A 20,650-nucleotide genomic window follows, 5' to 3' on the forward strand; every position below is an offset into this window, starting at 1 on the left:
TCAGAGCTCAAAGAAAAAAAAGATAGATCCAAAAATATTCCCTCTATAGGCAGATCCAAAATCCCCCTAATCCATTCACAAATTCATCACAATCCTCAAATCCATTCAACAAATTCATCATAGATACGCATAAAGAGAGATCAAAGAACAAAAAATTCATCGAAGCAGCCATCGCACGCCTGCGCCGTGCCCGAGCAAATCCGAGGCGGATCCACGTGCCCAAGGATGCATGGCCAGGCGGCGTATCTGCACTCCCGAGGAAGGCCAATGGCGGCAGATCCGTGCATCCGAGGCCGATCATCGTCTCTATCGCTGATGTCGTCGTCGTCGCGGTCATTGTCGTGTGGCAGAGGAAGGCCGGAGGAGAAGGGTGCGATAGGGATGGAGGTGGGAGAGGAGTCTGAGGTAGAGGGAGTAGGTGGAGAAAGAGAGGGCTGAGGGAGAATAGGAGGTGGAGGAGCCGCCAGACTTAGCTGAAATTTATTAGCGCCTTCACATTTTGCAGACAAATCGACCACTTAAGATTCTGCCTACGAAAATCAAAATTTTCCAAGCAAAGTCTTAAGAGGTCTGTGCCTGCGAAAATAAAGTTATTTTCGTAAGCGGTCCTTTTAAGGCTCCGTCCGAAAAAAAATTTCGCAGGCTGAGCTAAATCAGCGGATCTCTAACTATTTTTGCAAGTGTTTACAGGAGGAATTTTTTTCTTTTGCCCTCCTAGGAAAATAAAAGTTAGCGCTGGTAAAAACTGTTTTTTAAGTAGTGATAGGGGTGGCTCTCTAGTAGAGATAGAGACCGAGATTCTCCTTGTTCCGCTTACTGTCACGACCTTGCTCTTCCGTCTTGGACATTAGCATCTTTCTCTTTTGCTACTCTTTTTCACTTTTAAAAAAACACAATATAGACACTCACAACATGTGCACATTTTTTTTTGAGATCAAATATCATGGCAATGCATTAGTTCACTTTAAGAAATTAAAAGAATCGTTGCAATCCAGCTTTATAAAAGAAGAAAAAGCCAACAAATTAGGTTCCTACGGACGAGACAAACGCTTCACAAGCAACGGGGATTTTTGTTTTACTAGAAAAGATGCCCGTGCATTGCAACGGGTAAACTAAAATTATAATAAATATAAAAATCTTAGACGATTACAGTTTAATTTTTCATTATATGAGTCCTTCAAAAAAAATATATTCCTTAGAACTAAAAAAGTTCTCAAAAAGAAAAAAAAAAGGCCCATTGAACCCTACCGGCCGGCTATTGCGCACCTTGCCTATGAAGCACGTGTGACCCAGCACAGCTGTGCCCCAAGATGGAGGCCAGCCCAACGCGGGATCAATTTGTTCCAATCATTTTGATGGACGGGTCGGATCGATTCTAAATCCATCAAAACCGTCGGTGCCAAAAACCCTAACCCTAATCACACTTGGACGAAAAAAAACAGACGGATGAAAAAAATTAGAAGCATTATAGATTTTTTTTTTAATTAGGTATAGATATAGATATGATGACCAGCCAGCGTACCAGCTATTTTGTCACTGTTCCATGATAGCATAAGTCAATGGTGGTTGACTTTTAAGCTTTCCTCTATAAGACCATTTTACCCTTCTATGGATGTTCAAAATTAAAACATAACATAACAAAGAGAAATATGATACTATAACGCGCAAAACTGAAGAATGCATGGGCTCTGAAAGTATTGATTTTTTCAGAAAACCAAAATGGGAAAATTATTTTCTTTGAGAAAAATAATACAGTGGGAAGATGTTGTTCTGAAAGTTTCTCACAAAATAATTACATTAAGATGAGAACTATGCAATACTTGTATGTGGACATGCAAATTTATTTCCTTCAAATAATTCATTTTGAAATGCTTAAACTGACATGCAAAATTTCCTTACCATAAAATAAATATTGCAACACTCTAAATTAAATACTTAAAATAATTCATTGTAATTATAGCATCAGGGCATAAGGGCCTTGTATTAGTTTAAATGTTTTTTTTACAATATTCAGTTCCCATAAGGGTATAATATAAAGTCTTTTGGGTGTGAATCATGGAAATAATAAAAAAAAATATGACCAGTAACAGAGTAGTGGTAAATTAACCAAATAATAGTAATGAACACCCCCAACTATTTCATTGGACCAATTAACTCCATAAACTATTTTTTAGCTCATTATACTTCCTAAACTATAAAAAATGGTCCACTTTACTCCATCATGACATTTCTCTTTTTTTTCCTTTTTATAGAAGTTGTATTTTAAGCTAAACTTTTTTAGAGCCATCTGCGACACCATTATCAAACTTCAAAAATATTTTTTTAGTAAATTTAACAAAAATTTATATAGTTTAGCTAAATTATCACAAAATTATAGATTTATAATGATACATCACAAAACTACAAATTTAACAATAAATTTATTAGAAAACTACAGGTTTAAGAGTCTGTAACACAAATCTACTTATTTAATAATCTGTAGTTTTTTTGATAATTTGATCGGAGTATCTGTAATTTGTTACTCTGCTTATTTATGATTGTTTGCTTGAAAATCTCAACATTGAAATCAGTCTTTGATATTTCCAACCTATGTAAACAATGAGAAATTTTTTTAAAAAAAATATTGAGACGTGTGTTGTAACCGGGGTTGCCCTTATCGTTTTTTTGGGAGTTACCGCCACCCCGCTGTAGGGCAGTTATCGCGGTAATCGCAGGTAACCATGTGAAATTCACCTCCAAAAAATTGAATTCAAAAATCGGCGGTTTCGCGGTTTTGGCGTGGTTACCGTGCAGTTTCTGGCGATAACCACGATATTCGAGCGGTTATCGCCAGTTGTATAGCGGAATACACAAAATTGAAAAGCCACTAGAAAAAATTCAAAAAAAGGGAATTGGGGGTAATTGGAAGAATATATAGGATACTTACAAATCTAACTTTTTAGTGTAAAATACAAAAATCGGCATGACCTTTTCTATATTGTGGACTTCGAAGCAATTCAACATTTCATAGTATAATAATTACAAATTAGCATTACTTGCACATCACTACCATATTTCACATGAGCAACAAATGACCCATTATCATTGCAATAAATGTACATCTGCTCACCCAACAAATAACACATGAACTCTACAAAACCATTTCCCACATCACTAGCAAACCATATTTCACCTATTTCACAAATCTTCATATCTCAACAAACATCAATCTTTCACAATGTATTTTACCTAAACCCAATACATTTTTCTTTTTCCAATTTCTAAACTATTTTTTGTTTTGCCCTCAAATTTTTATTTATCTTAGTCTATGTCAAAAAAAAATTCACCATCTGCCACTACAAATCAAGAACAACATCCATGACTTTTTTTTATTTTTCATAATTTTAAATTTTCTCAAATTTCATCCAAACATACCGCGGAAAATCGTTACCATGTCCCGGCGGTAACCACGGTTATCGTGCAATAAGATAAACCCTGTTGTAACACGCATGCATCTATCATGAGCCAAAAAAATAACTTAGGGTGTTCCAATAAAATAATTTACGGGTGTAAAATTAATGATTTCAATAAGAAGTGCAAATATTCCTAATTAATGACATGAGAGAGGAATATATATATATATATATATATATATATATATATATATATATATTAGCTCTATTATACACCCCTCCCTTAGAATAACTATTCTACACCTCCCCTCCCACCTTCCATCTGTCCCCACCTCCCTCCCTCCCGCGCTCCCTCTCCCTTCCTCTCTCCTTCCCGTGCCCCTTCCTCTCTCCCTCCTGCGCCCCTTCCTCTCTCCCTCCTTCCTCTCTCCCTCCTGCGCCCCTTCCTCTCTCCCTCCCGTCACGCCCCTTCCCCCCAATCTCTCCTTTTCTTCTTTTTTCTTCTCTCCCTCCTTCTCTATCTCTCCTTTTCTTCTTTTTTTTCTTCTCTCCCTCCTTCTTCTCTCTTTTTTAGAAAAAATAAAAATAAATTGGTGAATTCAAGAATTGAACCCATGATCTCATGGTTCATGGCGAGCACTTCTAACCAAATCACCATATGATGATTCGTAAACAAATCAGTTATGTACCTGTAACAATCATACCTTATTACTATGATTCGGCAGTAACATTATCCCAGAACTGCACTTTTTGCAGTAACAATATGACGAAATTTGCATTAACAGAGAACATGCATAGTAACAGTGGCCCTATAGTAGTAATGTGATCTAGAGTATTTTAAATCTCAATCTTTAGAGAGTACTAACGTATATGTCATGTCTTATTTTTCTAACTCATTTGCATCATGGCGTTCGTGTAAAAAAAGTGCTTAACGAAACTAGAACCATAATAACTATTTTTTAACGTTGTTACTGCGAAAAGCAGACGTGTTACTGCATATTAGCCATCATGTTAATACGTTGTTCCAATGAAACGAGGACTAAAATAGAGGTCAATCTCAATCTTTAGAGAGCAATATCTCTCACATCATATCTTGTATTTCCAATCCGTTTGCACCATGAAGTTCATAAAAAAACGCTTAACGAAAGTAGATCCATCATGGCTACTTTTTGACGTTGTTACTGCGATAATATTGTCTTGTTACTGCACGATGACCGTCCTGTTACTGCACGATTCCTGCAAGACGAGAGCAGCAAAGTGGTGGGTGGGGGAAGGAGTGGTGGGCGGGTTTGACCAGTGGGAGGACGCTTTGACCGGCGGGAGGACGCTTTGACCGAGGTGGGAGGGGGGTTTTGGGCCCAAGGGAGGGTGGGGGAGGTGGGTTTGACCCATGGGAGGGAGGTGTAGAATAGTTATTCTAGGGGAGGGGTGCAGAATAGATTCACTATATATATATATATATATATATAGTAAATTTGTTTGGTGCTCCATGGTGCCTGGGCACCATTGTTGAAATTGAGTATATACCCAATTCAAATGAGTATGAAACTTTTTTAATTACTTAGGTATTAACATTAACTACTTTACTAACTAGTTCAAAGCAAGTTTGAACTGAATTTGAACTTGTTTTTGTTAGATTTTGATTCTAGGTATATAGCATCCATACATATAATTAGTTAGGTATGTAATCATGGATTGTGAAATAAAGTTAAATTTGAGTTGTTTTGTTGATAGGTATAGGTATGAATCAAATTATTATAACTAGGTATATACTCACAATTTGAAAAATTTGAGTGATTTTGTGCATTTGATACCATGGTGCCCGGGCACCATGGTGCCCCATACGAGTGTCCTATATATATATATATATAACTATTCTACACCCCCCACCCACCTCCCATCCGTCCCCACCTACCTCCCTCCCGCGCCCCCTCAATCTCTCATTTTCTTCTTTTTTTTTTCTTTCCCTCCTTCTTCTCTCTTTTTTAAAAAAATTAAAAATAAATTGGTGAATTCAAGACTTGAACCCATGATCTCATGGTTCATGGCGAGCACTTCTAACCAAATCACCATATGATGATTTGTGACCAAAATAGTTATGTACCTATAACAATCATACCTTGTTACTATGATTCGTCAATAAGATTATCCCAGAAGGGTAGTAATATTATATGTTACTGCAAAAATATATAGGTTGTTACTGTAAACTTTATAGGTTGTTACTACACTTTTGGTAGTAACAATATGACGAAATTTGCCGTAACAGAGAACATGCATAGTAACAGTGACCCTATAGTAGTAATGTTTTTTAGATCTAGAGTATTTTAAATCTCAATCTTTAGAGAGTACTAACGTACACGTCATGTCTTATTTTTCTAACCCATTTGCATCATGGCGTTCGTAAAAAAAAGTGCTTAACAAAACTAGAACCATCATAACTATTTTTTAACGTTGTTACTGTGAAAAGCAGACGTGTTACTGCATATTGGCCATCGTGTTACTACGCTGTTCCAGTGAGACGAGGACTAAAAAAAGAGGTAAATCTCAATATTTAGAGAGCAATATCTCTCACATCATATATTGTATTTCCAATCCGTTTGCACCATGACGTTCATAAAAAAACGCTTAACAAAACTAGATCCATCATGGCTACTTTTTGACGTTGTTACTGCGATAATGTTGTCTTGTTACCGCACGATGACCGTCCTGTTACTACACGATTCCTGCAAGACGAGAGCAGCAAAGTGGTGGGTGGGGGAGGGAGTGGTGGGTGGGTTTGACCGGCGGGAGGACGCTTTGACCGAGGTGGGAGGGGAGTTTTGGGCCCTAGGGAGGGTTGGGGAGGTGGGTTTGACCCATGGGAGGGGGGTGTAGAATAGATTCACTATATATATATATATATATATATATATATATATATATATATATATATATATATATATATATACATGTATATATATATATATACATGTATATATATATATATACATGTATATATATATATACATATATATATATATATATAAAACTTTCTAAGAATGCACCTTACTTGTTTCATTGTTATCAAATGGTTTATAAGAAATCAGCTGATAATTGTTTGGTTGGTGTTTGAGAGGAAGTGTGTGAGGTCACATGGCATTATTAGAAAAGTCCAGCAGCCTACAACAGTGTGTTATATCTAGAATTTTATATTCTGCTATACGACCTCATATAGAACTCAATCTTAATTGTATTTGCACTATCTTGTGTAGAACGCAAAGAATATATCTTCTTGGCATGTGGAAAAATCTCTCTATTACATTAAAAAGGATAAGAAACTCTGATAGAAAATAAAATACTAAGTCATCAGCCCCATAAATTAGGGTGGCTGCGAGTCCTTCTTGAGGATCGGAGTACTGACGACGACGACGTACATATATACACCTACTGAAACTGCGAAAACAAGGTCGCCGGCCGCCCACAGTTTTTCCGATCCATATCTATATGGTATGATCCAAACGTACAGGTTGACCTAAATTCTATATATGCTCTGCATGCATAATCAATCCGGCTGGTGACCTAATTGTCCCCCAACTGGGTAATCGCGATCGATTAGCTGCAACCGGGACATTGCCGATCGGCCGATCTACGACTTTTTCCAGATATATACTGTCAACCTGCTAATTGTATACTTATACTACCGTCCTATATAAGTGTGTGTGTGTATATATATATATATATATGTATGTAATCTCTGACGATCGATCGATCGATGGGTTGACATGCTCTCGTCTCTCCTCCAATCCTAACTGCTAGCTTGAGTTAATTGATCAAGTGCATTATATATTTCCTTCCGGGATGGATATATCTATCTAGATCAATCTAGATCAGTAGCTTTAATTAATTGGCCAAGTAGCAAGCAGATAAACCGTGGGAAAAGCTAACAGACCAAGAACGCATGACTTAAGCTGTGGTTAGTTCCCTTCAAACTTCCAAAAATTTCGTCACATCAAATATTTTAACACATACATGAAATATTAAATGTGGACGAAAAAAAAACCAATTACACAGTTAGCATGTAAATTGCGAGACGAATCTTTTGAGCCTAATTACATTATGATTTGACAATGTGGTGCTACAGTAAACATTTGCTAATGATGGATTAATTAGGTTTAATAAATTCGTCTCGCAGTCTACAGATGGAATCTGTAATTTGTTTTGTTATTAGTCTACGTTTAATATTTTAAATATGTGTCCGTATACTTAAAAAGATTTGGACAAGGAACTAATAAACACGGCCTAGCTTGTTGATGACAGAACAGTATACATGTATATTTCCATCTTAAATATCAATTGGCCTTTCCCATTAAGTACACTACATTTAATTATTTGACCATTTGATTAATCATGCACACATATGTCAGCAATCAACTTCCCAAAGTTAATGACAGTTACGCGCTGCATGCATGTGTCCTTGTACAAATTAACCATGTCATGAACTGTATTATAAATTCGATCGATCTTCATGAGCTTAGCTACACTACATAGATAGATATCGATATGATATGATGGCTTCTTTCAGGCCTTTCTCCCTCTCGTCGCCGATGACGACGGTGATGCTCCTGCTCTTTCTTCTCCTCTGCACGACGAATTCCGCCACCGCCGCCGCCGTCGAGTCTGCTGCAGGTGGCGATCACCGGCTGGCGCCCGGCAACAATGGCGGCTGCGGCGGCTTCAAGCGCATGTTCAGCTTCGGCGACTCCATCACCGACGCCGGTAACCTCGCGACCATCAGCCCTCCCGACGCCTCTTTCAACAGGCTCCCCTACGGCGAGACCTTCTTCGGCCACCCCACCGGCCGCTTCTGCGACGGCAGGCTCATCGTCGACTTCCTAGGTAATTGAGCACGTCGTCTCATCGCCGGCGATCGATGGCAATGCATATACTCCCTCCGTTTTAGGTTACAAGATGTTTTGATTTTTGTCAAAGTCAAACCGCTTTATGTTTAACTAAGTTTATAGACTAATATAGTAATATTTACACTACTAAATTAGTTTTATTAAATTAAGAATTAAATATATTTTTATAATAAATTTATCTTGGGTCAAAAATATATTTTTATAACGATGGTTAAACTTGAAACAGTTTGACTTTGATCAAATTAAGTCAAAACATCTTATAACCTAAAACGAGGGGGTATATAGCAGTGCTCTTCGTTCTCACACACGCTAGCTCACCATGAATGCGTGGATGCAGCGGAAGGTCTGGGGCTGCCGTTCTTGACGCCGTTCCTCCGGGCGAAGACACCGGAGGACTTCCGGCAGGGGGCCAACTTCGCGGTGGCCGGAGCGACGGCGCTGAGCCAAGACTTCTTCAAGAAGATGGGGCTCGACCTCACCATCATACCGCCATTCTCGCTGGACGTGCAGCTCGAGTGGTTCAAGAGTGTGCTTAATTCTCTTGGCTCTACAGACCAAGGTATAATACTTAAGTACGAGATATTTGATAATTCGACGCTTTCTTGGTCGTTAAACTGTTTTAATTAACACTTTTGGGGATGATATATAAGAGTTTGGGACCATTGAGTAAATAAAAATGGGTCAGGATGTTAAATAATATAAGCTCACTACGTGAAGTGCCAAATCAACAAATCTCTCCCATAATACAAAGCCGATTTACTTATACTAGGGAATGCCCATGGGATTTACTTATACAAAAGTATGACAAGACTAATTTAGTCACCTAAGTAAAAAATATGTGTTAACATTAGATCCCAACGATGTTTAGTAATCTCATCATTAAGTAAAAAACTGAGTTTGAGGAGAAGGGGATTGAGAAGATTAGAAAGATACGTAAAACGTGGTGAGCCATTAGCGCATGATTAATTAGGTATTAATTATTTTAAATATCAAAATAGATTAATATGATTTTTTAAAGCAACTTTCCTATATAATTTTTTTGCCAAAAAAACACACAGTTAGTAGTTTAGGAAGCGTGCGAGTGGAAAACGAAACAAACAAACTCACATTTTCCTGCTGCCGAATGCAGAAGAGAAGATGAACAATGGTTTTATTTATTCAGATTTTTATGGAGCAATGGTTACCTATAGCATTCTTTTGATTTTTTATGGGATCGGTTTTTTCTAGCTAGGAGCCGGTTTTTCTTGGAAGGTCTTTTAACATGTGTGAGTATAGTGGGTAATACCATAAAAGAAGGACGACTGGGCTTTTACAGTAATAGAGAAAATAAACGAAGAAGATATTTTTCGCTACAGAGACGAATATAATGCACGGCATGAATAAAATCAAAGGAAGCACAAATGAGATGAAATATCTTTGTACCGTTTTGAATTTGAGCAAAGTTTATATCTACAAATGAAATAACAACCTAAACTGATAATAGAGAAACCTCACTTTTACTACTTAGAGGGTTGCTTTGACTCGGTCCTCACATATCATTAAAATAATCATGAAAAAAATTATTTGAAATAACAACGGACATATACCGCATATATGTAAATAAGTACTCATAAGTTTGATCTACTCGTGTAGATATCGAGAAAAGTGAGACCGGCCGTAAACAGTGCATTTCTTATTCATGATCATTTTTCTTAGCTCTTATTTTTTTTTCAAGGTGTAGATTATTTGGGTATAAAACTTTCTAAGAATGCACCTTACTTGTTTCATTGTTATCAAATGGTTTATAAAAAATCAGCTGATAACTGTTTGGTTGGTGTTTAAGAGGAAGCATGTGAGGTCACATGGCATTATTAGAAAAGTCCAGCAGCCTACAACAGTGTGTTATATCTAGAATTTTATATTCTGCTATATAACCTCATATAGAACTCAATCTTAATTGTATTTGCACTGTCTTGTGTAGAACGCAAAGAAATTATGTCTAAATCCCTATTTCTAATGGGTGAGGTTGGAGGCAATGACTATAATCACCCCTTCTTCCAGAACCGATCATTTACCAATGAGATCAAGCCATTGGTGCCAAAAGTTATAGCCAAGATTGAAAATGCCATCAAGGTGAGTTCTTTATTTGTCACCTAAGTACATGTATAAAACTCTACCAAGTACAATTTTGTATTATCCACCATTCCCTTCCATTATGTTTACATTTGGTGGTATTTGAGTGCATATAGGTCCTGATTGATCTAGGAGCCAAGACGATTGTGGTTCCTGGAAATTTCCCTATAGGGTGTGTTCCAAGGTATCTTACGATGTTCCAGAGCAAGTCAAGTCTGCAAGACTACGATGAATTCGGATGCATAAAGTGGTTGAATGACTTCTCGGTGTATCACAATCGTGCACTAAAACGGATGTTGCACCAGATCCACCATGATTCAACAGTTACCATACTCTATGGTGATTACTACAACACCGCTTTAGAAATCACCCATCACCCTGCTACCTATGGTAAGCCCTATTAGACATGGGAGTTTCCCCATGCATGGTATGAATTGAACTACAGCCAAATTAACACACAATAAAATTAAATTGGATTAAAATCATTTGGGTTATTGCTATAAAATATTGCAGGGTTCAAGAAAGAGACCGCCTTGGTTGCTTGCTGTGGGGATGGTGGGCCCTACAACTCCAACTCATTATTCGGTTGCGGCGGCCCGTCAACAAATCTTTGCACTAATCCATCGACACACATCTCGTGGGATGGGCTGCATCTTACTGAAGCCGCTTACAAATTCGTGGCCCATCACATGTTACATGGCCCATATGCTCATCAACCATCCATATCTCCCAAATGAATGAATGATCTACGTGTACCATAGGCATTTAAAAAGAACATATAATAGTGCCAACAACTTTAATAAATTATATGGTGTATCGAAGGTGTGTGTGCGTCTACATGTCTTGCAATTTAAAATAATTTTTGGTGTGTCTACATGTCTAGTTGTACTGTGAAAAATAATATATAATTTTTGTCAAATATGGTATAAGTTTTGTTCTCATAAACACATACACACTGAACTACTAATCAGTTTATACCAAGAGAATCTTCTTCAGAAAATTTTCACATGCAGTCCAAATTCAGCAAACGTACAACGACACTCGTATTAGCTAGCATTATTCAGATAACGCGATCTCTGCTCGATCGTACTGGTACGCATGCAAGACAACGATTTTAGGATTAATCTACTGCTGCTTGTTGAAACGCCAAAATGTCTTGGCTATGATGATCCAGTAAGTCCAGAAATTAATTAATAGTCCTGGCTAGGATAAGACTTTATGATCTGACTTTGTCCAATTATATATAGTCTGCTTAGTTGCATCAGCACAATCAGCTGCAAGATCGAGCTTGTGTATGCACGACAGGAAAAACCGCAAGCAACAGCTTCAAGATGGGACAACAGATGCTTCAAGCGTTCAAACTTCGGTGAATAGTTAAGAGATGAAAATAAGATGTCGACAAAAAAAAAAAAGTGCAGTCGATTAGAATAAATTTGCATATTAGCTTTTGGTTCACATGGACGGAACAGCTCATAGATTCTCAAGTTTCAGCTTAACACCCAAACAAAAAACAAAACAAAACACGATCATTTTAAACAAATTAAGGAATTCTTTTTTTGTTAGGTACGTGTTCTAAAAAAACAAAACACACACATGGGGAATCATATGGTGGTAACATAAAAGAAAGAAATATTATGGTTATTTTCGTTAGGCTTGTTGCATTATCATCCGAATACTTGAACAAAACGGATCCTAAGTCAAAGTCAAAACAAATCTTGTTTTGACATAACATTGATCCAATGTTCCAAAGAACCCAAAAAATAATAGTAACAAAAAGGACAGAAGCTGGACAATGTGTTTCTTGCCAATTGATCCGATCCACACACATGCATTTTAATTTCAACACATACCTATCTATAAGTTGCTAATGCAACCGTGTACACTGTACACAGCGCTGATTGTGAAGCTTAATTGATTCCATTTAGCATCAACAAGCAATAATCAAGCTGTAGGCTAATCCGACGGCCATGGCCTCTTCCTTCCCATCCGCAATAATGATTCCTCTTCTGCCTCTTCTTCTTCTTCTTCTTCTCGTGTGTACTCGCGGAGCCGTCGCTAATGCTAACAACCAGCCGCCGCCGGCGGGCGGCGGCGGCGGCGGCTACTGCTACACGCGAATGTTCAGCTTCGGCGACTCCATCACCGACACCGGCAACCAGGTGAGCTTCTTCCCCACCGCTCCCGCCGCCAGGCCACCCTACGGCGAGACCTTCTTCGGCCACCCCACCGGCCGCTACAGCGACGGCAGGCTCGTCGTCGACTTCCTAGGTAGAGTAATAGTACTTCACTCCGTCGATCGCCGGCGGCGATGCGCGGCAACAAACAACCTTCGTTCTCACACGCATGCATATCATCACTATATATGCAGCTGAGGCGCTGGGGTTGCCGTACTTGACGGCGTACCTCCGGGGGAAGACGGCGGAGGACTTCCGGCGGGGGGCCAACTTCGCGGTGTCCGCCGCGACGGCGCTGAGGCTGGACTTCTTCAGGGAAAGGGGGCTCGACCTCACCATCATTCCGCCATACTCGCTGGACGTGCAGCTGGAGTGGTTCAAGGGTGTGCTCCACTCGCTCGCCTCTACTGACCAAGGTAAACTAATTCAAGTAACGGATTTTGCTAACCTTCGTTGTACAGAAATTTTAGTGTAGATTTCTATCGAATCATCCACTGTTGGATCCGCAACACCATTCGTCCATTAGTTCACCTCCAGCTACAGCGAGATGGTGGTGGCCCAAATAGTTAGGGTCCTAGGGTGAGGGAGGGAAAAGAGGAAGGGGTTCGCCGGTCTTAGAGGGACAGCGGTAGCCGAACATTGGGCAGCGGAACAGGCGGATGGTGCGCCAATGTTAGCGGTGAGGCGAAGTGAATCGAGCGGTTAAGAAAGGCGGCGACTAGTGGAGATGGATATGGCAGCGGAGAGCCATTGGAGATAGGGAAGATGGTAGGGTGGGGGCACCTCTTGACTGGTGGCTTAAGAGGCCAGGATAGGCATGAAGAGGGAGAGGTATGGCAAGCCTCGCCGACGCCATTGATGCTTTACAAGCGTTGGTGAGAGGCCAGGAGAGGCATAGAGAGGGAGAGTTATGGTAAGCTTTGTGACGCAATTGATGTCTTTCGAGCGCCAGTAAGGCCGGGGCTGGCGGTATAGGAGGAGGCAGGGGAATCGACAGAGCCGATGTTGAATTGTTGGGCGACGGTGCACTACACAGGAATTGGAGTTGGGAAAGTGAATGTGGAATTAGGGTTAAGTGGTGACGCATGAATCTCAGAGCAAATCCAACATGACATTTTGTATAATTTAGGATAGAAATTTTATGTTACATGTTGTATTGTCGGCCCCTTAAAGTAATTAGTTAGCCACATTTCAATGGATAGCTATAGCTGAATATACTGTTACTGATTAACCATTTTGATTCGTTGTATTTCTTTTCACTATACTACACCTATGTGTGTACACAGAGCGCAAGGACATTATGACAAGATCGTTATTCCTAATGGGTGAGATAGGCATAAACGATTACAACCACCACTTCTTCCAGAACAGATCCTTCACAGCTGAGATCAAACCCTTAGTGCCACTAGTGATTTCAAAGATTGAAAATGCCACCAAGGTACTAACTACATTCATAACAAAAGTATACTTAACTACGATTTACCACTGATGTTTTATCATTTTATTATGCATGGATGAACAGGTTTTGATCGACCTTGGTGCCAAAACCATACTGGTTCCAGGGATCCCGCCAATGGGCTGCATTCCGAGGTTTCTCAACTTGCTCCCTAGCAAGAACCACAATGACTATGACAAGCTTGGATGTCTGAAGTGGCTGAACGACTTCTCTCAGTACCACAATCGTGCTCTCAAACAAATGTTACAGAGGATTCATCATGATCCTACCGTCACCCTAATCTATGCCGACTACTATGGAGCAATGTTGAAGATAGTTCGAAGCCCTCAGAACAATGGTTCGTGTTTTTTTTCTATTTTACCCAATCCGTTCTAAAATATAGCAATTTACCTACTCCCTCCATCCTATATTGATCATTCCCTATAAGATTTTTGAGGTCTTCTCAAATTGATCATCAATTTGAGGTGGTGTCTAAATATTTATTCGTCTAGAAGTAAATGACATTGTTGCATGTCTATTTGTTTATCTCTGCGGAATAAATGACATTGTTGTATGTCTACTCGTTTATATGTGCATGAGTAAATAACATCATTGCATACCTCGCATACATTCAATTGCATGTTTGCATGTCCATATGCATATGAAATACAACACCTTGATCGATGATGTTTAGTTTAAGAAGGAATAATGTTGTGCGGTCTTAATCTTGGTGCCATTTGTAAATATGATGATCATCAAATTGGGAAGGAGAAAGTAGTACTGAATTAGACGTAACATAGTATTATGTTTTTCTTATTCTACCCCCTTCATCTCAAAATATAATAATCCATATTACTATAGATTAGATATAACATAGTACTGCGAATCTGGAGTACCGTGTGTTGTGTCTAATTCAATATTAGATTGCTAATATTTTAGGAGGGAGGGAGTAGTAAATGTAATTTCAAAATGTTTAGAATCAGGGGCGGATACCGGCATGGGGTAGCTAGGGCTTGAGCCCCATGCCTGGCTTCATGATCCCCATTATAATCTTGAAAAATATTATCTAATTTCTAAAAATATTTGAACTCTCATTAGTTCAGCCCTACGCGTGTAGATTTTCTGGCTCCGCCACTGTTTAGGATGATAACTGTTGGGTAAAATTTCTTTTTTTTCCCCTTATCATTCGATCCTTGTGTCTTCTTTGACAGGATTTTGGTTCTGATTTTTTTTTCCTTGTGGCTGTTTAATTTGCAGGGTTCACGAAGGAGAGCGTTCTGAGGGCGTGCTGTGGGGTGGGTGGGGCCTACAACGCCGACTCGCTGGTGTGCAACGGCAACGCCACGACGTCGAACCTGTGCACGGAGCCGTCCAGGTACATCTCCTGGGACGGCCTGCATCTCACCGAGGCCGCCTACCACTTCATCGCCCGCGGCGTGCTGCATGGGCCGTACACCGAGCCTGCCATACCCACCAGATGCACAGCCTGATCATACCCACACATTACACCTTGTTTATCCCAGATGTATAACCAGAAATACTTGAATTTAAAACTGATGCAAAATTAGTAAATTACCTTTATACTCCCTTTGCTAAGTTGATTGTTTGAATTTTCACTTTGATTTGTACATTTTTTTTAACTACTAGACGATGTTTTGTAAACCAAGTCCTACCGCTACTTTGATTTGTACTCCCTCCGTTCTTTATACTCCCTTTACTAAGTTGATTGTTTAGATTTTCACTTTGATTTCTACATTCTTTTAAACTACTAGTCGATGTATTTCGTAAAACAAGTCCTTCCTCTACTTTTATAGCACGTTTTAACTTTGGTAAAAGAATGTGTCACACCTCAAAATCCCTTATACCTTTTGCGTGCGACTAATCAACCGTCAAAGTCACTTTAGAACAGCCCTTATTCCTTCTACCCTTGTCATTAAACTTTTCCAAGTATCCCTAATAGTCGTAGCAATTAGTAGTAACCCGTCATAGCTGAGGTTTTATGATCACCAAAAAAAACGAGGATGTGAGGACTGAGAAAAAGACGCGGTGATTGTCTCGATCGCTCGCACAAATACGCAGGCGTCACCATTTTCCCGTTATAACACGCAACATAGGCACACGACGAAAATTAACGGGATGTGCCAAAAATGGCGCTCGACAAGGCGACAATGGACCTGGGGTACTGCTATCCCCAGGATCTAAAAAGAGCATGACAAATGAACTGGACTAGCAGTTCCATTCAAGGTATGAATAAGGCGCGCAAAAAGAGAAGGTTTCATCAGTTTTTAGTAATGCTCACGATCGATGACACAACGACATCAAATTCAGGCAGGCATTTTTGCTCCCAGAAAAAAACTTCCACGCTCACATTCCAGCGTGCCTAATTAGATAAACGAGTTATGAGGTCATGGCAAACAACCCCCAGTTACTCCTCGAGTCGAGCCGTCCAAGTTACTCCTCAAGCCGTCCGAGTATGTCGTGCTCTCTGAAAAGAAGGTACCTGGAGTTTTCACGTAGCCGGGTTAGATCACCGGTTCACCACATAAGCAGATTTTTTTTTCTTTGGGGTATATTCAAATAAAGAACAGATGCATATAGAAATAGTTGCATGCTACGCAGTAGTATTTACATTTGTGTAGCATAACCTTTGTAGTCCTATGCATAGTCAGTACTATAGCTCCAATCATAGCTACTAATAAAATCAGACTAGAAACCAAAAACCAGACAGTATGCTGACGAACTAATAATATGACTTGAAGATAAAGTAATAGCTTGAAGTACTATTTAAGCTTTGTCATGAATATAAAATAATAGCTTGCTACTCATATACACCCAAAATTTAAAATCTTCAATACAATCATAGGCAACATGGAAAAGGTGTTAAATGCCATGAGAGTTTTTCTTAATAATTTAAGGTGTATTGACTTAGTTTGAAATGCCTCTGAAACAAGAGTGAGACCATTACTTTAAATCCACATCACAGAGAGTTTATAACCCTTCCGTTGTCCCGGCGAAAAAAACAAGAGTTTATAACGAATTAAAATTACTCCTACAAAATTATTTTTTACAGCAAATCTATTGGCACAGCTTTCTCCAGCTTGATAAATTTAAACATATTAGCAATGTTTGACCAGGTAGATTCCAAAACATTAGATACAAAATAACAGGGGAAGCAAATAATACTTAATCTATAAACCATTAATTTGGTGGGTTTAATAGATCATAATTCTTGCTTGGCATGTCCAACAATTGAGTTAAGTGGAGTTACGCAGCTCTGCTAGCAGCTAATGCATTCAAGCAACCTGCCAACTTAAGCAAACAGCTTACTGAGGGTGTCAGGAAAGAGCCCAACCAGTGTGTCACTTATGCTAAACCAACTATTAGAACAAAGTTTTGCATGCCAACTTTAAGATTAACTTTTGTCAATGGTTTATTCAGGAATTTTGAACAGGCATCTAGCTAGAAAATAGACTAAATTAATATGCTATATCAGTTTCACATACTCTTTCTCAGCAAGCTTCACTTCAGTTCCTCCATACTCAGGTAGCAGAACGGTGTCACCTTCTTTCAAAGATACAGGGATCAGTTTGCCAGCCCTGTCACGTTCGCCAGGACCAACAGCCACTACTTTTGCAGAATTCAGCTGGGTTCAAGTAAACAGACAAATTATAACACAAGAAACACATAAGAGAAAACCATACCTACCACCTGCTACAATCCATCATTCAATCACACCAAACACACTATAGTTTCATTTTTTAAATAGAAAAACCAATCAGGAAGCATCTCAAAATATAATGGCACTCGACTTCCCCTACCTATTACAGGATGATGCCATATCATCATTCATAGGAATAAGGTAACAGATTCAGTCCTTGATGCACCATTGGACCAACAACACTTCCTAGAATCTAGGTGGATCACAAAATCACTATGCTTGGTGTTCCGAGAATTGCAAAATTAAGGTATACACCATAATAGCCCAACATGAATATGCAATCATGACCAATGGACCAGCAATATAGCATATCAGACTATAATTAATATAGCATATCAGACTATAATTTCCCAAATCATCATATTTAATGCACCTTATTATCAAAATATAACACTCAAATACAAGGACAAGCTAGAGTACAAAGACAGAAGCCTTACAAAGTAATTAACCCAACATTTTTTCATCATTATTCATTCATTGTGCAGACACAATGTCTGCATTTACTAGCATGCTTAGAATATAGATATCACACCATCAGCAGTTCACTGTTTTAAATACCTTAACCTATACCTTAACCTTACTAAGGACTCATGGAGGACTCAGTGTGCTGATGGGCAACAATTCTCTGCTTCTACCTGCTGAAGTGGCAGGGACACTGGTTTCTTATTTTCAATTTTATATGGAACAGGGGAATTGTTCCCATCATTCCTTGTGATTCGGAAAAGAAAAACGTTTCTATCTTCAAAACTCTGAGATGGAGTTTAACGAGACAGTCTAGCAATCAGACCAAAGGTGCAGTACTCGCGTGTCCACGAAGATCAATCATACAGGTTTTGTTCCAACTTAAAAGACTGAAATCTACATGATTATAAGCTAAAAACCATCACCTATACACAAACACCCATCTGCTATACACAGAACAATCCAGAGCAAACTATCACTATCTGACAAAATTCTCAACCACCCAGATCCATCTCACAGCTACGCTCACTAATCACCGCTCTATGTCCCAAACCTCATAAGGAATCAGTCGACAGTTTCCAATTCCGCCAGCAAGCTACCAACAAAAGAAAAAACAAAGGCTCTAATTTTTATCCCTAATATTCCCTAGCCGCTAGCACCCATCAGCGATCCTCGTAGTCGCTAGTACACAAGCGAGTCGGGCACATCCATCCGCGAAAGAAAAAAAAGGGGGGGGGGGGGGGGGGGGGGGGATCTCTGTCTGCGCATCGGTACCTGCTTGGTGGTCTCCGGGAGGAGGATGCCGCCGGCGCTCTTGTTGGGCTGCAGCAGCTTCTCCACCAGCACCCGGTTCATCGACGGGATCAGCCTCCTCGCCGCCATTGCCGCGCCGCGACGAGCTCTTCCTCTTCTCTCTTCTTGAGGAGCAAGTTGATGGGCGTGGAGGAGACGGGTGAGTGGGTGACGGGGGGGACCAGCGGGCGAGCCGGATTGGCTCTATAATAATCCGCGGGGGTTTAGGGTTTTTCAATCGAGAAAGTACGATTTTGCCCCTCCGGATGGTGTGGAGAGGGAGAGCCCTAGGGGTCTAGGTGAGGGTAGAATAGGTAAACCTCGGGGTTTTCTCGGGAGCTCTAGAATGTTCGTGGCGGCGGCCAGGGGATGCGAGATGTTGGGCTGGCAGTTGAATTAGTGGGCCGTTTTTTTTCCGGGCCTCGTTGCAGATGCTCTGCTTCTCGCGGTATTGGGCTTTTTTTTTTTCTTTTGCTCCTCGTAGTGATTTAGTACAGTTTTACACTAAGGTTCCGTAGGAGTTTGGACTGGGATTTTTCAAGTCATTAGATTCTGATTAATTGAGTATTGAATTATTACAAATTTAAAAATTAAATTTATTTAATTCTTAAAATAAACTTATATATAATTTTTTCTTTTACAAAAGATGCATCGTTTAGCACTTTAAAAAAACGTGCTCACGGTAAACAAGAAAGTTACAAAAGCTAAACTCCCTAAGTTTGTATTTAATTTACTACTCCATCCTTCCTTTTAAATATATGACGCTATGAGCCTATGAGTTTTGGACATGACATTTTACCATTCTTCATATTTAAAAGTTGAATGCAGATATGAAAAACATAAGCTATGCTTAAAGTACATTTAATAATAAAATAAAATCCACAAAGAAACAAATGGTACTTACATATGAATGGTCAAATATTACATCTAAAAGTCTAACATCGTCATATTTCTTAAAAATGGAGGTAATGTGATATTTTTCTCAAGAAACAATTCATCAAGTATTGTAGACTTAAAAGAAACAAAAAAAAATAGCATATATTGTTTGTGAATGAGTAAAGGAATTTCTACGGAAAATAGAGGAGTATCATACTATCTAATCGAGTACAGTATGTTCAGAAAAAAAAAAGAGAGAGAGAGGATGAGAAAGGACTAAGAACAACTTGATTGTTTGGAACAGCAAATTGCTCAGCTCAATTGGATGGTGAGGCTCAAACAATGTACCCATAAGCGTTACACGCCTCGCGGCAAAATCTAAACAACTGAACAAAAACAAACAACTATTTATTCGTAATCACCTAGCTAAGAAAGAATTGACAAGCAGGGCAAAAAGGCCACATCAAAAAAATTGTAGAGGAGATCAAGACCTAAACAAATTCTGAAGAATGTGAAGAACAAACTGAAATAGCTAGCTAGCCAGCTATATATTTATGCCATCCTATCTGTTGTGAAGAGGATTAGGGCCTGTGAGAACCTCCCTCTTCTCCTCATCAAGCACATCTCCACCTTCCTCTGCATGCTCCAACACCATTGATCCCTTTGCATGCACCACCTGATGCTGATGATGCCCTATCAGCAGCCTTCTCCCAGGCCTCAAATATCCTACTCCATGCTGCTGCTGCTGCTGTTCATCACCACAGAAAGAACAGCAAGAACAGCACCCTACA

General features: G+C 39.4%; 2 protein-coding genes across 4 annotated transcripts; one reads left to right on the forward strand and one right to left on the reverse strand.

The window, feature by feature from the left end:
• The first annotated feature begins 7,925 nt into the window (after positions 1 to 7,925).
• On the forward strand, positions 7,926 to 15,651 carry LOC127768331 (GDSL esterase/lipase At1g28610-like). 3 transcript variants are annotated; one of them, XM_052293885.1, is made up of 5 exons: positions 7,926 to 8,267; positions 12,771 to 12,992; positions 13,863 to 14,014; positions 14,099 to 14,369; positions 15,269 to 15,651. In XM_052293885.1, exons 1-5 carry the CDS (start codon positions 7,937 to 7,939, stop codon positions 15,499 to 15,501), a joined length of 1,209 nt encoding a protein of 402 aa, XP_052149845.1. In that variant the 5' UTR covers positions 7,926 to 7,936; the 3' UTR covers positions 15,502 to 15,651. The 3 variants fall into 3 exon arrangements, with proteins under 3 accessions (XP_052149845.1, XP_052149846.1, XP_052149847.1); XM_052293886.1 differs by lacking the exons at positions 12,771 to 12,992; positions 13,863 to 14,014; positions 14,099 to 14,369; positions 15,269 to 15,651 and adding exons at positions 8,628 to 8,849; positions 10,251 to 10,402; positions 10,519 to 10,792; positions 10,916 to 11,321; XM_052293887.1 differs by lacking the exon at positions 7,926 to 8,267 and adding an exon at positions 12,314 to 12,670.
• A 570-nt stretch (positions 15,652 to 16,221) lies between these two features.
• On the reverse strand, positions 16,222 to 19,163 carry LOC127768334 (10 kDa chaperonin, mitochondrial). Its single transcript, XM_052293889.1, has 3 exons — positions 18,966 to 19,163; positions 17,515 to 17,654; positions 16,222 to 16,511 (listed from the first exon to the last, which is right to left on the reverse strand). Exons 1-3 carry the CDS (start codon positions 19,071 to 19,073, stop codon positions 16,463 to 16,465), a joined length of 297 nt encoding a protein of 98 aa, XP_052149849.1. The 5' UTR covers positions 19,074 to 19,163; the 3' UTR covers positions 16,222 to 16,462.
• Positions 19,164 to 20,650: the final 1,487 nt, after the last annotated feature.

Source organism: Oryza glaberrima, chromosome 3 (assembly GCF_000147395.1).
Source record: "Oryza glaberrima chromosome 3, OglaRS2, whole genome shotgun sequence".
In the NCBI taxonomy this organism is placed as follows: domain Eukaryota; kingdom Viridiplantae; phylum Streptophyta; class Magnoliopsida; order Poales; family Poaceae; genus Oryza; species Oryza glaberrima.

Bases quoted from the DNA above. Each gene is read 5' to 3' on its own strand.
- LOC127768334 (XM_052293889.1), bottom strand. From the start codon at position 19,073: ATGGCGGCGAGGAGGCTGATCCCGTCGATGAACCGGGTGCTGGTGGAG. The intron at 17,655-18,965 runs GTACCGATGCGC...ACTTGAACCCAG, and splicing joins TCCCGGAGACCACCAAGCAG to CTGAATTCTGCAAAAGTAGT. The intron at 16,512-17,514 runs GTATGTGAAACT...TGAAAACTCCAG, and splicing joins GTGAAGCTTGCTGAGAAAGA to GTACCTTCTTTTCAGAGAGC.
- LOC127768331 (XM_052293885.1), top strand. From the start codon at position 7,937: ATGATGGCTTCTTTCAGGCCTTTCTCCCTCTCGTCGCCGATGACGACG. The intron at 12,993-13,862 runs GTAAACTAATTC...GTGTGTACACAG, and splicing joins GCTCGCCTCTACTGACCAAG to AGCGCAAGGACATTATGACA. The intron at 14,370-15,268 runs GTTCGTGTTTTT...TTTAATTTGCAG, and splicing joins TCGAAGCCCTCAGAACAATG to GGTTCACGAAGGAGAGCGTT.